The 18294-nt window shown below is 34.0% G+C and overlaps 1 protein-coding gene across 1 annotated transcript in view; it reads left to right on the top strand.

Annotated features, from left to right (window-relative positions):
* The window catches only part of LRRIQ1 (leucine rich repeats and IQ motif containing 1), a gene marked incomplete at both ends in the record, with an annotated part of 110640 nt that overhangs the window by 54429 nt on the left and 37917 nt on the right, over window positions 1-18294 (top strand). Inside the window, 5 exons of the mRNA XM_082497432.1 lie at window positions 2413-2502; window positions 3180-3304; window positions 3918-4013; window positions 4358-4443; window positions 12618-12719. Of these exons, the coding sequence (XP_082353558.1) occupies window positions 2413-2502; window positions 3180-3304; window positions 3918-4013; window positions 4358-4443; window positions 12618-12719 (499 nt within the window). The remainder of the gene's footprint in view (window positions 1-2412; window positions 2503-3179; window positions 3305-3917; window positions 4014-4357; window positions 4444-12617; window positions 12720-18294) is intronic.

Here is an 18294-nt window from a genome sequence, read left to right on the forward strand (position 1 = left end):
GGACAACTATAAAGCAAAATGATTCAATCATTGTACTGCTTAAGTGATTCTTGTTCCAAAAAACTTCTACAGCTTTGCACTGTTAGTTTTCATGTTTCATGATTTTATTGATTTCTGTTGCAAACAATTTCATCAAAATTCAAATAGCTAGGGTGCAAGCTTGCCCTGAAATCTGACAGTAAGAGCATGGATCATATTCACTGCTAATGTAAGACATTCAAGTACCCAGCTAATTAGTGGACACATCATTGTACACACCAATTAAGTTGATTGACATTTAGTACAAGAAGTGGAAATCTACCTCTCTCCCAGCTGTATTGATTCTTGTGCAAATAGAGGATTTGAAAAAATACTTCAGATATTTGCCATTTTCATATACCTTTATATACCAAAGTTGAAGACACATCTTTTTCAGACATTGAGTTTACCTGTGACTGGATTGCAAGCCCACACTTAGAAAATAAGTGTAACACTGTCATCTGAAAAGCTAGAAATATAATTTGCATAGTGCAATTGAAGAGTAAATTCAGGGAGGGCAAGGAGGAATAATATCGAATTTCACTGATAGTTTTTGATCAGATATTCTCCCTTTTTCATAGTTACTCATTTTGACCATTCTGCCCATAGACCCCAGGCAGTTGCAAAACTTGAATATGTCATAGCTTTGTCTCTGCTGAGATAATAACTTGTCAGTCTTCCGTGTCTGAAAATTGTTTGAATCAACCGCTCAGTGGTTATCAGCATAACAGTAACTGCTGAGGAGAGATAGGTTAGTGGGTTCTGGGTAAATGTAACAGTTAAAGAATGGGATACATTTTTAATGTGATCTGTGATACATATTTGTGGCATGCCTTATGCTGTATTTACATAGATTTCTTAACATATACAACCACCTGAGAGAGGAGGTGTGGTAAAAAGGGTAGTGTTGTATATTTATCATGAATTGAAAGAGTAAGAAGGGGAAGAGTGGTAGAGACTTTATCTATTAATAATGAGGGTATAGAATTTATCTGGATTCATTAAATAAAGGAATGAAAACCAAAACACACTGTAATCAAAGAACAGGGAATTCCAGAAACAAGGAATCAAAAATGTAAGAAAGCATCCCTTTTAAGCCATGAAAATAAAGTAAAAATTTATTGAAAATGTATTTAAAAAAGCTGGGTCAGAATGGAAGAATAATAATACTGGTTCACAGTTACATAATAAATAAAAAGAGTGGTCTTAGAGTCACCAAATTATGCAACCAATACCTAAAGTAACCTTTTCAAAATAGCTGGAATGTGATCCTTTTGTCTCTCAGGATTTCAAAGGGCTTGGAAGACCACCTTGTTCACCAGTCTAAGGCTGTGCAAAGTCCTGTTTACACAAACTATACAGTGAGGCATCCAGAGTCAGAATAATTTCTCAGGGTCAGAAATCAGTGCAATCTGAAATAGTCTGTGAATGGAAGAAAGGTAGTCCGGTTTTATAAATTAGACATTTTCAAAAGAATGAACCCCAGGCTCTTTGCTGCTGAAGTAAGAACAGCGTGAACGACTGAGTCCTGTGTAAGTGAAGCCAAATTCTTCAGAGGTATTTACTTACTGCGTGGGAGTAATTTACTTTCTCATTTATCAGTATATATTGCAAGAACATGTGGTCAAAAAACTCAAGGACGTATAAGAAAAGTAAGTCATATACGGGTTGAGTTTGAAAGAAAATCTAAATTTTGCTTTTATGAAAGAAAACTGAATTCTGCCTTGAAGTGCTAGAGACACCAGTTAGCACCTAATTCTGTCACCCCTCTTCATTCCAAGCTACTATTTTAGTTTGCAAATTATTCCATCGCATCAAAAATAAAATTGATTAATTGAAGGAATAAGTACGTACAGCATTCACATTTTTAACCCCAGATTTCAATGAAAACTATTCACCAATTCAGCTCAAACTCAACAAAAGCAAGTCTGACAGAATCATGCACCTACATCTGGGTATAAAATAATTAATTGAAAACAGCAAACAAAGCTGTTCATTTTCTTTAGGCCTTTAAGTACCTTAGGTCTGTATTTTTTCAGAGTTTGACAGTCTTTGTTAATAACTTGGGTTTACTAACAGTATCGGGATAAAATTACAAGAATTTGAGAAGGAGGGGATGCATCTTATTTAAAAAACAAAACGTAACAAACCCAAAAAGCCAGAAAAAAACCACTTCCCACAAATACCGTTAATCTGGTTTGCTTAAAATTAAACAGTGCAACACAGCATCTCCAAAGGTGTTTTAAGTGCGATTGCTCTGCAGGTGGCAGTTCTGATATACGACTTGAAAACATTTGAAACAGTATGTAAGACAATTTAAAAGAGACTTTGCAAAAGTTATCAAAACTAAACTGATTTTATCAGTGAACTATTTGACTTTACTCATTCATGCAGGCTGCATTAGAGAAGGAATGGCTAGCTCTAGATTCCACCCGTTTCCCTTCAAAAACACTCCTGCTCTCAAACCAGCTGCAGTGGCCAAAGGTAACATGTCACAGAAACTTCTTACTCTTCAGTCTTTAGTCTTTCATTCCTTAAGGATATGCTATTCTGGGTTGATTAATACGACAATCTATTGACTTGAAAAACACAATTACTTTTAGAAGTCTCAGACTTCCTCCTCATGTCCAGATGTAATTTTTCTTTTAAATTTTCTTTCATTTGCTTAGTTTTTTCTTTATTTTGGATTTATTTCAACACTTTACTTCACAGTAGCAGAAAAAAGATGATGTGCTTCGTCTGTACATTTGGCAACGGATTAAAAATTGCTAGTTGACACACTATTTTAAAAATACTAAGATCCGCATTATATGACAACAGCTGAATGTTTTCAGAACAGCTAAAGGTCATTGAACTGTAATGTCTGCTAGTTATTTGATAAACTTTGAAGTTTTAGCTTTTTGTTTTGGTAGGGTTTTCTCTTCTTGTTACAAGCATAGTATTACTAATGTTTTATTTCCTACAATTAAAAGTAGTTCATTATATCTGGGGATGTTAAGTATAATTAAAGTCACCTTTTTGCCCTATTTAGTTAGTTGAAGGTAAGGTCTGTAATGGGCATATCACCATTAAGAGTACTTTCTGTTACAGTAGTATACTCTGCACATTTTAAACTCAAACTTGCAGGAATCAACTGCATTGTTTTTCTTTCTCTTACTTAGAAGTATTCTAGGCCTTCAGATTCCAGTGAACATTCAAATTGTTTGCCATTGTCACCACAAGAAGTTTGGCAGTGTGTTAACAGACCACATTCATACTCAGCAGAAAATATCCACTTTCATAGCAGGTAAGTTAAATAATGTGTTTTTTTCTGTTATATTTAGTTCATTTGGATTTGACAAAAATCAAAAGGAGGAGAACTTGAGGCTGTTTTGTGATGCTTTTGATACTTTTGGTTAATATGATATTACTGGAGTTAAAATGTATTTACTTGTTAAAACCGAATATGTTAAATTCAGTTGTTATTTTTCATTGACTACCAGAATTAACAATATAAGAATATACATGTGTATTTTTATTTATCTAGGTTTGACTGTAAATCATTAAACTTGTATTTTTCCATATATATCATAACATAGATGTTGAAATAGAGATTGGTAAGACTAGATAAAGATTAAAAGGGATTTCTTACACAGCTGCATTCTTTTGGAGAGAAAGGACTGAAATATGCTTCAAGTAATTGAAATGTAAACATTTCAAATTGATGGCAGACTTTTATTACTTTCCAAGATAAAGCCTTCCTGGAGCATTAAAATAGATTTTTTGTATTGTTTCCAAGCTTCAAAAGCGCCTTTAAAAGGCACAAACAACTTACAGAATAACAAAGGCTGCAAAATAGTCACCCGAGACCCTTCCTTATTTACCTACCTTTCAGTACCACTCTTATACTTTGTTTTCAGATCAGGGAAGGGAACAATGTCACAGCTCTCTGACTGGAAAGAAAAAAAGAAAATTTCATTCATGTCTGAAAAAGAAGAGAAAATTTCAGAAGAATGGTATGTTAAGCTATTTTGCTTACATAGTGACTTCTAGGAATAGGTACAGTATAGTTGGCTGTTGTTGCTTGCTTTTTTTAAGTTCCACCTTTCAAGAATCTCTGTTTTCTACAAAAGTAAAAATTACGGTAATTACTTTTATAAGTGTCTGGGAGACCAGGTTAATAAGTTGCGATAATGTAATGTTAAGCATTGCAGCTATCAGTGCAATTCAGAAAGTTTCATACCGTGCATAAGAAGTTCTATACACTTGTATTCTTTTTGAGAAGTGCATTATACAATAATATGCAGCTGGTGTAACATAATATATGTGAAATGTTTAGTTAGTTATTCTCTTCCCCTAGGGGTTTTAAGGATATTTCTACTGCACAGCTAATGCTGAAGAGGGCCCATAAAATGAAGCCCAAAAAATACAGTAATAAAAATTTAGGTAAGTCAACAGTTAAAAAATGGTTACATTGATGTAACGTTTCTATTCTTAAATCTCAACATAGTGTCTCTCTTTTAAAAAGTTTGCTTGCAAATCATTAAGCATTAATTTGAATAAAGGTGGAGTGTGACTCAGGAAAAACAACTCAGTTTAAATCTCCGTAAAGAAATCAATTTGTTCCAGTGACAAAATATTCAGATTCTAAAAAGCATTCTACTGGATTCTGAAGTTGAATATTTGACAGCTAATGTTAAACAGAAATTTTTTTTCTTTTTGTTGATGTATCCTTTTTTCTTGATGTGGAATTTATATTTCTGCATTTTGTGCTTATATTTTTCTTTTGGGGGAATCTTGGGTTATAATTACTCACACAAGAAATATTTATGAAAATGACAGTTTGATACATATGAAATGAAATCATATTTTTTCTATTAAATATTCACTGTGGAAATAGATAATGCTTATCCGGCTTCTCTTTAATTGCCTTCTGGTTCTTCTCAGATACCTCTTATGTCAATGAACCTTTCTTAGAATCGTCAACTGTTAGGACAGTATGCTAATACAAATATTAATGGAATATGTTAATAAAAATATTAATAAAATACTGCTGATATAAGAAACGAGCAAATGTGTAAGAGTCTGGTTGACAATAGAACCTAACTCTAAGTGGTCTTTGTAAAGTGTACCTTTGTTTACATTTAATTTTTTTTTATTGTACCACAAACTACAGTTAACTTGTATAACGTTGCAAATCTCTTCTGTATTAAGTGTTGAAAATACTGAAAGACATTTTGCTTTTGGAAGGGAAAAAATTCAGCCTACAGATAAAGTTAAGAAAAATGTTTCTCTGTATAATTTTTTTCTAATTTAAATATCATGCCTAAAACTGAATATGACAAAAAAGATCTTTAGTTAAAAAAAAAAAAAAAAAAAAAAAAAAGAGTGAGTGGCATGTAATCAACAAACTATGCTTTATTTTTATGTGAAGGAGAAAAAATGGGTAAGAGGTTAAAGTAATTGTATTTTAAATCTTGATAGCTTCCCATGATGCCCTACCATGTTACCTAAAAAAACCAACCTTAGTAAATATCTGGCATGCAGCTGACTTTTTTACATGTGTTCCGTTTGGTGGCCTCTGTATCATTTTTCAATAAATAGAACTTACTAGTTTATATCATCTTTTCTCCATATGCTTTCTGGTTTATGTTAGTAGTAATTGATCCAGTCATAAACGTCTGATTGAGCATATCAGATTTGCTATCCTATTTTTGTTGTAGTTCTAATGGATTTTTTTTAATATTTTTATATTCACTTTGTTCAGATTATTCAATATGGTATATGTGTGTTGAGCTTTTTAGTGTATCACTTGGAATATCCTCCAAGTATATTACTCGTGTTGAAAAAATTAACAAAACATTTGCACAATATTTTTATAGGTTCAAATTTTCTCTTCTTGACACTACCTCATATAGGAATTTTTTGTCTTTCTATTACATCAAGCACAAAAATATCCTATATATATATAATTTTCCTGTATAGAGTTCTCTAGCGGTCATTAAAATCATGTTCTTTTTTTTTCAGATAAACAGAAAGCATAATTTCCAGAACCAAGAAATATTACTGAAAATAGTGCACGCTCAATCCCTTTTCAGTACAAAGATTATCAAACCACCTATTCTTTCTCATACAGCATCCTGACAAAGTCAGTCCTTCCTTGGTCAGTAAAGACCAAATAGACTAAAACTCAGCTGTTGCACTAAAAAATGATCCCGGTGGAATATTCCCTATGTGAGAAGAATCTCTGTGTATATAATTATGTTTTACATCAGCTACCTCCTCTGAAGTGGTGAGAGCAAGTCAGGATCTTGTTGAGAGTCTGATTGAACAGAGGGACTTCACAGCATTTAAATTAGAGGAGATATACCTTATCCTGAGGCTAGCCCGCTCCAGGTCAGGAAAGTGTAACCAGATCCATTAAGCTGCCAGTATCTTTCTTGGATCTCTATGTGGTACAGCTCATGGTAGAATACTTACAGCAATTCCAGTATAACTAGAGAGAGAGAGAGAGAGAGAGTTCACAATCTTAGGCCATTGCTGTGAGTTTAACCCTATCTAAGCAGGAATTCCATTACAGACTTTATTCCTTCTAATATTTAAAAGTAGATGGAAATTCAGCTGAATAAGTAGATGTCAACATTGTCTTTTAATGGTTCCATAGAAATTAGCATTCTGTCACCTTCATCTCCTCTGAAATGAGCTTCATCTATCTAGTACTTACTGAAGCTACATATGAAATCTTGTAGGATTTAATTTTAGTATTATTGTTTCTGTTCTTTCTTTTGAATTTCCAGGTCCTCAGTGTTATAATTACTGTTTCCTTTTTAGCTTTCTGATTTAAGACAGTTGAAGGTATGCTAACTACAATAAAATAGTTTGGTTAGGGATACCCACTAGAAAATAAGTAGCCACCATCCACTTAAAAGTGTAAATTATAAGGTATAAAAAAGCAATTTTCCATGTTGTATCCATTTATTACTACGTCTGACTTAAAAGCAAAACTTTTAAGTTCTGTCAAAAAGCAAAGCAGCAACAATATTTAAAGGTTCTAGATACGAATAAATTGTAAGCTATTAACAAATAAGCTGATAGATTTATCCTGAGATTTCAGCATCCTCCCAAACATCTTTTATGTGCTTATTGAGCTCTTCCATTGTAATGACCTTATCAGTTGCAGGTAAAGCTAAGGTAGCGGTGGATTCGTAGGAACAAATGGCCTGTCGGAGTATGCTGTCTGCCTCTATGTGCCATCAAACTCCTTTACCTTAGGCCTGTGGTCCACAAATGCAAAGTATTAAATCAGCCTCCATTCAGACAGTTTTGAGTTCCTCTTTAATATAGTCAAGACCTTGTCTGCTGGATTGGAACTTGGACTGGACGGTCATGGAGAGCTTTGATTCTTAACATCCTCAGGTGTGGGAATTTATTCTTTTTCATTTTCCATCTAAAGCATTTGTCTTCTCCTCATGCAACAGTGATGAAGTTCATTTGATTAATTATAGAAGGCCACATCTCAGCTAGTCATCTGCATTCCTTTATGGAAAGAAATAGCCACCTTAAATGCTATTAATTTCCTCCTAAAACAGAATTGAAAAACAGGCTACTTGAGTCTCACTGTAAAAAAACTTACAGTTCTCCACCTCCTAGACAAAAAAACCTAGAGTGACTGGCTGAAGTACAGTTAAAATGTAGATATGTAGAAGTAATTGAGAAGTATCTTACCTCATATGTCTGGCCACGTACCTTCTCAGTAGTGAGAAAAATATGGAAAATACTAGCAAGTGCACTGAATCCTGTGGTTTGTATTACAAGGAAGAGCTTAAAGTAGCATAACCTTATAATAGGGAGTGATTCAGGCAATGCTTATATTGCAGTAGGCCAGTCCCACCAACTAATGGCCTTAAGGCCTGTTATGCCCTAATCCACTACAGTTATGTGTGCTTGTTTATGTAGTTAAATAAAGTTGTGGCCTGTATTTTAACGATACCAAATGTAGGCTGTGTCTGCTTCAACTATTTTTACTCTACAGTAAGATAATACAAAAATTGTGGTCAAGAAACCAGAAATTTTGCAGCCAAGTAAAACTGGCATAATGTCAGAAATATTCCCGTTTATCATGGGTGTATAAAATTCTATAGAAATTCTAATTAAAAATCTAAATACAGCAGACATTAATGCACCTCACTGTGCTTAAAAATTAAGCGTCTATGACTCGTAAGAATCCTAGATTCCTAAAGATGTCTTGGCACAGCAGTACAACTTGCTTAGCTTTGAATTTTCTTGCTTCTGTGGATTTTATATTAGCCTCTAAAAGTCAACTTCTTTTTCTTTTAAGATGGCTGGAAGCCTTGTCTTGCTTTCAGCTTGTCTTTCCTCCACTGCTGTATTACTTCTCGTTTAACCATTTTCTCTCCAAAGGAAAACTCACTTGTCAGTGACTGAGAGCATGAGCTGGTAATTTTTGCTGCCACATAGACAGGAAAAAAAAAAAGATAAAAAGCAGCGTGAGTGGGCCTTGACTCCTAGAACCAGAACACAATGATAAAGATAATTCAGAGAGATCAGCAAATATTTTTCAGTTCTAGTTTAGAATTCAAGACAGCAATGCAATACTAATTAAAAAAAAAAAAAAAAAAAAAAAAAAAAAAAACAACAATCCCCTCAAAACCCACAACCCCAAACCAGATGATCTCACTATACAACATTGATTTGTTGAATTAACAACAGTCAGAATAAAAATCTGGGGGATATTATTATTCCTTGTTACACATTACATAAATGACCACTAATCTATATTTTCTTAGTAGCAGAAAGAAAGCTACTTTTGGTATTGTATATTCTATGCAGCAGTATCATCTGGGGACTCCAACCATGGATGAGTTGGAGTTCTAATTGCTCTTCAATTATGGAACAAAATGTGGTCTTTCTTCCAAATGGATTTACAAATTGAATTATCTTATAGATAAGCATCTGTCACTTTGTGCTACTTTGATTTAGCAGCTCTTTAAAGTTAGCACAGATATGTTTATGTTTTTCTAATTACAGATATTGCACAACAAAAATGAATGACAAACATTTAATTTTTTCAGTTTCACATATTATCAAGAAGTTGTTTAGCAAATGTAGTGCCAGATTAGGCAGTAACTATTCCTTCCATATTGTTTCTATAACATTTCTTGTATTTGTCCAACTTATCTTCTATATTTGGAGTCAGCCAAGCAATGTGCATTAAATTACCTCCCTGGTTCCTAGATTGCCAGCACAGATCATCATCTAATAAGCCACATTTAAATGAGTATGCCAGAATCCAGGAAGATATTTGTATGATTTTGAACTATTGGACTCTTTCACAGTTCTCTGTGTGAAATCTAAAACATTTGATTGCTTGTCATCAAAGCATACATGCGGTTCATTTCCCTAGCTCACTCAGAGACTGAAAAGCACTAGTATTATAAAGTAATCTATGTAATATTGCCTACATTTGGGACTAGATAAAGAAAAGAACTCATTTTTAATAACAAAAGAGCTGTAGGCAATGGTTGAGGTGATCCAGGTAGGTACAAATTCAAGTAGTCTGGCACTGTGTTAAATCCCTGTAGATTATTTAAATTATTTTGCAAAGACTCAAAGATAAATCTTCTGATAGAAATCTCTTAGAAGAACAATTTCCATCATTTCCCTCTCTTCCCAGTTCATGGACCTTCTTTACTGCTGATATCCTTGTGCACAAATAAATGTTTGAAAACTCTAGGTTGACACTTACAATTTCATGTGACTTCACCCACAAGTCTTTGGTATAGTTTAACTTTGGACTGGTTGGAGTTTTCGTAGAATAGGGTGGGAGGCTGGATTAAGGAAAGATGACATTTTTAAAACATTTTGGAACAATTTCAATAGACCCATATAGGAAAAAAACTGCTGTTTCAGGAGTTATTTTAAGTTAATCAAAAATAGTTTGGAAATCCTCAATTGCATTTTGTCTTAAGAGGTTTTAATCAATTTTGTCACTTTTTCTTTGGTCTTCTGTTGATGAAAGATACTGGTTTTGTAACTAGCATAAAGCTAGAAGAGGTTAGAAGTCTTTTCATCAATACTGTATGCTGGACGTTGGAAAAAATATACTTACAAAAAAGTGTATTCTGTACATTTTTATCTGCGTATAGTACTCGTAAGGCTATGTATCTTCCAAGTATAGAAAACACAATAGTAATTCATACTTTACTTACAATATTTTTTATAACTTCTGTTACTTAAAATTTCAGAGAGGACTTTTAAAATATAATGTATTACTGTTTCAAGATATTTTTATCACAAATCTTACTGTGATCCACTGCCCAGACATTTGCTACCCTGAAGAACACTAAGTTGCTACAAATTTATTTTTGAGTTGGGAGGCATGCCAAAACAGGCCTACTTCATCTGTCTGTGCAAAGTGAAAATATTTACAAACCTGGTAATCCAGTTTGTGAATAAAGTGGTCCCATTATTGGAATCATTCTAATAATCTACCTTTAAAACTAACGGATCTAATCATTGTGCTTCTTGTGTTGTTTCATTGAATTTACGCTTTAGTTAGTAAAAATGGATTAAAACGGCTTTAAATCTGACATTCTCTGGGTTAATCTGGAAGCTATATTCATCATACAACAAGATGAGAAAGGTTCTTCTAGACAATTTGAGATAACAAAGTGTAAGGTGTTGCTGATTCTGCCTGGAGAAGAAGGCATGGCCTAAATTACTTCCATCCCTGTTTTCCACGATTCCTTCGTTCGTCAAGTTTGCTGCTTTGTGAGAGGTTAGCACCATTAAGAACATTCTGTCAACCAAATGCTGCTGGAGTGTGGGCTGACCAAGAATACCATAACATTTTGACCTGTTTTGTCAATGTGTTATCTCTTAAAGTATCCGCACCCCATTAGAGATCTTCTCTGGGCTTATAAAGCAAAGATACAGTACGTCTGCATTGTCTTGCTTGTGTCAAGAGAGCATTCTCTGAGAAAAAGTGGAGCTCTTAGGATATCTTTATGTTCTATTAGTTTGTAACTGAAATGTCTGCTGCAAATATAGAGTTCTAGTCAAAACCAATTTTATAAATTGCTGTTAAACTTTGTAAGAAATTGCCCACTGACCTAATAGGCCATTCTGATCCTTTATTTCCATAAATAAGGAAACAAAAAAAAAAAGCTACTTACTTTACTGTAGTATTATAGACGTTCTTATAAACTCTCTCAATAAACACCAACAAGGTCATGTAACAAGCTCAAAATAAAGCATCAGACATAATTAGTCATGTAAATTTATTCTGGCTGAATGCTCATTGAGTCTTTCCATCGCCTCTGTTTTCCTGCTCTATCTGTTCTGGCAGTGTCTCACACATTCATTTTTGCTACACTTGCATTCTTTGTGAAAATTCAGATCCTTTCTTTGCCATATCTACTTTCTTGCTAAGTTCTGTTGCTGTTTTCCCTCTTTATTTTTATTAATTTCTACTATTTTCTGAACAGTTTGTAGTCACCTTTGCAGACAAACCTCTTCTGTCTTATTAATGTCTCAGATGTTCCTGACAGAGTATTTGTCTGCCTATGCTATTTTCTTATTCTTTTAACCATGTGAAACATATTTCTTTGATTTTTCCTTTGGCTTTCTGTTACTCGTGTTATCATGTTCAGTGTCATACCTACAAAATCCTATATACTTTTGCTTGTATTTATATAGTTGCTTTTTTTTTTTTTCCTTAATAACTGACTGGTTTATTCTGCACTGTGCATGGGATTTTCACCTTCTTTCTAACCCGCTGTTTCGCTTAAACTCCTACTTGCCTCCCGTGTCAAGCAAACAATTCTTCCTTCATATAAGAGATAATGCATAAAAATCACCTTTCCTGACTTGTATGGTTTTCCATTAGTTTAGCTAATTTTAATTAATTATTTTTTAATAAAATTAATTGGTTTTAGTTAGTTTGTTAATTAAACCGTTTTTTCCAGTCTAGGAACATGTATTATCTAGATTTATAGATAGTTCTGTGTTCATCTTTGCTTCTCTGCAAAGTTTTCGAAATAACAGTTATGAAACTAATCAGTATTTCATAGTGTGGCATATAGCCGGGTCTATAGCCTTTTAGAGTATTTTTTACTTCAGTAAGGATGGGACATGGAAGAAGGTTAGCTTATCATCTGCGAGTCTAGCCTCAAAAATAAACTGCCTTCTCTTAAATTTTTTTAGGTATAAATGACTTGATTTAGACTGCTGAATAATTCTGAAGCAAAATTTTAGAAACAGTGCTGACATATATTCTGTTAATATTTCTGCTTTAAATTCAAGCTTTAAACCCAGATTTTTTAAAATATTTTCTGCAAGTATATGCTTTAGAATTTATTTTTAATTTGGAGATGAGCTAGCTAAAATCAACAGTGTTAAAATCCTGCAAAATAGCGACCTTGGTTCTCAGTTGCACATGTGTTTATATTGCTTTATTTTAGAAAGTGTAATCCTTTGTAAATATAAAACCTACTTTTAAAAGTATTTTCATTTATTAAGTGGCTAAAAGGTGAAAAACTGCTTGAAGGAATGAATGAGCCAGGTCTGACCTTTGATTTTAACTTGTTCTTTTCGTCTAGACCCAGCTGTGCGCCTGGCGTTGTTCAAAAACAATGAAAATAAACATCTCCATTTGAAACCACCAAGGAAGACACAGCCTATAAATGCTGGTTACTTTGAAGGTATGAACAAGTATTTCACTTTATCTCTGCATGTATAAGCATATATATTTCCTAATGTCTTTTAAGCAAGCCTCCTTGAAATGTAAAACAATATGCACAAAAAGAAGGTGGCAGGAGTTTAAGGTTCTTATCTGTTTCTGGGTATCTCAAGTTACAGCATTGAAACATTTCAATTTCAATTCATTGGGAGGGGAGGGTCCTAGAGATTAATTCATAATGAACTGCTGCCTAATTTATTTATTTGTTATTATTATTAAATCTTCATCGTAAAAATAATCATCATAAAAACACCAAAGCATGTCACAGATGTATAAAACATGAAACCCTAGAATAAAATTTATAAATTAAATATCACTTCAAATTCTTCACTCGTCGCCTTTTCTCAAGCTAGCCATTAATTCCTGATGATCAATAACATGTTCGTAGGAAGTCACTTAAATAAATGTTCCCTAAATACTGACTATTTGACAGAAGACAAGAAAAGAATCTTCAGCATGTAAGTATAAAATTGGCTTTCCAAAAGCATTTAAATACTGATGTAGCTCTTTCACTGTTGAAATTCATGTTAAAACTCCTTGGTTTCAGTACAATTAGAATAAGGCCAAGTCTATTTAAAAACCTTTGTTGGAAGAAGCTGAGCATCTCCAGAGGCATTGTTTTTAGGCTGTTTTGATTCCTTTTGCAACTCAATAGCATGCTCAGAAAGTTGTCAACTCTGTCTTTTTTTTTTTTTTTTTTGAAGACATAGCCATATGCTATCTGATTTAGTCCCAACCCCACAAAGTAAAATTAAAAATAATAATACTATAGTAACATGCACTGAGTGAGGATAGAAATTAGAACCTTTCTGAGACAGGTGTGCAATCAGAGTATACCTCATCTACAGTTCAGTCAACTAACCTAGCTATGTGAAAGTCCAAATTTGCCTCACATTCATAAGCCCATGCTCAAATTCGGTTGGAAGCAATGCTTGGTGAATTCTGAAGAGGAAAGATGTTTGCACAATTATTTGCCTTGGAACCAAGCGTGAATTTATCTACAATATAGAGAGTCTGTGTATACTGTGCCTGACTTAGCATTCCCAATGTCTTGTATCTGTTCCTGCTGAAGAATTAGGACATGCAGGCTGCCTGCAAAACACTGGATGCCCAAAGCCTACAAGCAGCAGTGGGAACGTTCAAAGCCATGTCAACGAGAAGTTTCATCCCAGGCTCAGTACCTTAAGTCAGTGTAGGTTTAGCCTAGCTTTCCTGCCACTGGTTTATCTGTTCCTGCCTGGAGACTTTTCCCTTCATTTTGGAAAGCCAATATATGCATTCTAAATATTACTGAAATTGCTTTTTGAATACATGAAGAGAAGGCGCTGCAGCGGATTAGCTATCAAAAGGCAAGCACTGTAGTGGCACTCTTGTTTATCTTTCATTTCAAGGACCATTGTACTCCTTTGCCCAGCAAATAAACTGAGGGCTTTTTCAGCAATCTTTTATTGGGTGCTTCCATGCAATCTGCTGAGCCTTCAAGAAGACAAGCAATACTCTTCTGCTTGACCAGAATGTAAAATTGTCCTTCTACCTGAGGCGTTGCTACTTCAGATGGTATGGCCAGAAAACACTAGGTTGTGGATTAGAACCCAGGGTGCAGCACAGAGCATTTATATATGTGTATGGGAGATACCATCAGACAGAACCAAGAGTTTCTAAATTTAGAATTTGGTAACGCTTTTCCATGTTATCTACTACAAAGCGAAGCACCTGCATGATAATTTCAGAGTTGTGTTATCAGTCATTTCTTCCCTCACTCACATAAAAGCTTGTTTCCCGTTTCCCCTCTCTCACCTTTTGACCATTTCTTCCTCTTTTGCCTGGAATAGATTTCTTTGGATCTGTTCTGCGATGGGAGTTCTTTCTGTAACAAGAAGGTGGAATGTTTTCACTCTGTATCCATAAATCTTGTGGACACTGTATTTTAAGTCAAGAGAGAACACAGTCCATTGCATGGTGGAAATAAACTTCCTCCATTCAAGCCCTTTTACCTTCACAGACTGGTAGGCAGTGCTCTGGTAGAAAACTTAGCTCCAATCCATGTCCTTCATAAGCTACTAAATAAATCTTTAAAAAAAAAAAAAAAAAAAAAGGCCAACCAAAAAACACATTCTAAATATTCCTGCTTTATTTCTTTAATTTGGGAAATGGGGGGAGAAACTATAGCATTAACAGCAAGTACACATGTGTTATCTGTTAAATAACAGAATCACTACTTTTGAAAGGGGATGACCTCGGAAGTGAAACAATTAGAACAGTTTTAGATTTTCAAACTGGAACACATCATGGTAGTGAATATTTAAGAGGTAATCTAGTTAACGTGTACGATGAATGCCTTTCGTCTTCATTGTGTCTTTAGTTTCTGTTTAAAAATACAAATAAGACAAAAAGGAATAAAAAAATTAGAGGTCTGAAAATAAAGAGTGAAAAGGAATGAGCTTGATATCTGAGGCTTGTGTGTTTCTGGGATAAAGGTTGTGTTCTGTCATAATTCGCCTTCTCGTCTAAGCTACTGCATCATGTTGACAGTGTTGTATTGTGCAGTATCTGTAAAGCAATACCTAAACATAGTGAGGACACAGCGTTGATGCAATATTCAACTATTTTCCTATTACCAAAGTTGTGAGGAGCTGATATGCAAAATGTTTGTATCCAATTTTGAAAACTTGTGCATAACTTTAATCCCATTTCTCTAATTTGACATCAACGCTGTAGGAAAATACATTTTCAAAACTTGAGTGACATCATAATTTTTTATTAAATTTTAGAAGAGTCATCATGCTTTACTCACTGATGTTATAAAAATCCCCACAGGGCACCATCATTTCACATTTGTATCACAATAGCACACAGAAGTTAGTCAGAGACAAACCCCTTTGTATTACACGCTTCATCAACAGCATGAGGAAACGTTCTGACAGACAAGAATTTACCATTTAATAATACAAGCAACATGTGAAGGCAGGAACCATGGGGATGTAATTAAATGTTACTGTATATGTCCATGTCTATATATGCGTATGTGTCAATACATATACATACAATACACGTGTGTATTCGCACACAAATATATGTGCGTATACTGTGAGTATAAGTAGGTATATGAATTCAATAAGAATAGTACTTATGCTTTTTCATTTGTATGTTTTGAAAGGAAAGTAAATTATGAAAAATTACTCTCTGGTGTAATTTGTAGTATCAACATGTATTTTCGAATCCTAATGCTTTCTGTCTGGATGCTGTTTCAGTTTCTTTGAAATTAATTTTATGCAGGTGGTCATTGTATAGTACAGATTCATTAAAACTGTTATTTAAATAAATAATATTTTTGTATCATAGTTATATGTTGTGACATTGACTTCAGTGGGTTATAAAGTAAACCACAGAATATGCAAGTGTAAATATGTGTTTACTGCTTCTCTTGAGAAGCTATAGCCTGATCAAAAACCTGGACAGATGAAAGCCTGACTTGACGTACTTTTACTTCTGATGTTTTACTGGACATTTCCTGATATTATGTATGTTACACTGCTTTTTTTGGTGTGATAGGGTTATGCTTCCAGCACGGTTGTTGAGTTTCAGTTAGTGTCAGTTAGTTAATAAACAAAATGCCTGCTTACTGTTTAGTTGAACGTTCTTGGAGGGGGTTTTGTGTTTTGTAAAAGGTGACATTTCAAAGATCTCAAAATTTTGGAAACATTACAAGGAACACAGATAATTTTCATCATTTTCTATTTTGCAGCAAAGCATATTTTTAGAAAGCTTTATGACTGCTTCTCCTCTTGTTGCCTGGAGGCTATTTCAGTCATTGATTTAATGTAAAATAGTCTTGACTATTTTGGATAAAGTAGGTCAGGATTGAAGGAAGAGTCTATCCTTGACTCTTCCTCTTTTCTTGGCGAGTTCCAATTAGTCCTGGCTGAATGTGCATCTCTGCCAGCTGTGGGTCTGTAATTTCGTTTACACAGAGAAAGGATAGCTACTTTTCCAACCAACAGTGTGGGTTGCTTTGTCCCGCTATAGCAGCTCAAAACTAAAGAAGGAGCCCCAAAGCCTAGTACATTGTTTTGCTACACGCTTTGGGAACAGCGTACATCTTTTGGGGTCCTCTTTAATCCATTTATCTCAACAATTTTGGTGGATTATCCAAATAACTTCTGTTCAGTGGAATGGGAAGCTGGATTCCAATCTGTAGAGCAAGTTAGAAGAATGCAGTAGATTAGCTGATAGTCCAAGCAAACTATCCAAGTAGTATTTTGACATGATTCAGTTAGTTTCTCAGAATTTCATAGGCTATGTTCTAATTAATTATGTAGATTAGGTGATTTTTTGGCACATCCAGTACATTTATTTTTCAGTCATATGCATATCCATCGGTGGCACATCTATACCATACACTGCAAAGAAGTGGAAACAATACAACTTGACTTCACCCAGGAATGTGCACAATGACCACTGCCAGGAATTTTAACTATATTAAAAATGCATTGGACTAAGTTGTCAAGATATGTTTACTGTAGTTTGGGAACTTGCAGTTCTAGTTGGCGGTACGGTATTTCCTGTCATTTTATGCTCATTGGTGACTAGAGAAAACATAATGGGTATAACGTTAAGACAGATTTCACCAATACAAATTTGATAATGCACAGATTATGCTTTCTCAGGTGGCTTTTAATTATGGAAATATTTATTCATTTCTCTTTAAATTGTCAGTAGAAATAACATTTATTTTTCATATTGGAACAAGAATAAGAGGTAAAATGATCTTGTGATTATGTCATATGATTGGAAGATAAATATTAAGGATCTGTTTAAAGTCGTCTGTTTTCCAGATTTCTGATAGTTCACAATTATGAAACTCCTTGTAGTCTCAAGTGAAAAATGTCGCAAAGCATTCTTATAGATTATTATTACTAGCGCTAATTAAAAATGTGAACTAGAGACTTTGGAAAGTGGTTGGTTAGGTTTACCTTTGAATTAATTATGTGAGCTCATTAAAATACTGTTACATAATGATCAACATAGTTTCTTAGATTTTATGTGTTATGAAATATGAATACGTTGACGAAAAAGTATATGTGGTAATTAAATGGACTTTATTGATTCAAATCACTGGTGCTTTTACATATCTGCATTAGAGTTAAGGGACGGTACTGAGTGGAATGCTAATATTCATCTTGCTCTGTGCTTTAAATATTTTTTTGTTTGCTATTTAAGAGCATTAAAAAGACAGCAAACTATAGCTAATAATTTGTGTTAGCTGTTTTTGTCTTTTAGAAATTAGCTATTCTCAATGGAAAAATATAAATGGCATCAACCCCCAGGAAGTGCATTGTTTGTAAACATCCATTTCTAAATTAAGTCCTCTTTTATTGAGCTGTGATCTGAAAAGGATTAATAACCACATTCTAAATATGGCCTTGCTGCAATTCTACTAGCTCAATTGGAGTGTTTACAGTAAAATGCAATAATTATGTATCTCCCAGGGTTTAACTTTGTATACCACGTAAGAGCAGCAGTTTCTAAACAGTACA

Source organism: Vanellus vanellus (assembly GCF_965231255.1).
Source record: "Vanellus vanellus genome assembly, chromosome: 1".
Classification (NCBI taxonomy): domain Eukaryota; kingdom Metazoa; phylum Chordata; class Aves; order Charadriiformes; family Charadriidae; genus Vanellus; species Vanellus vanellus.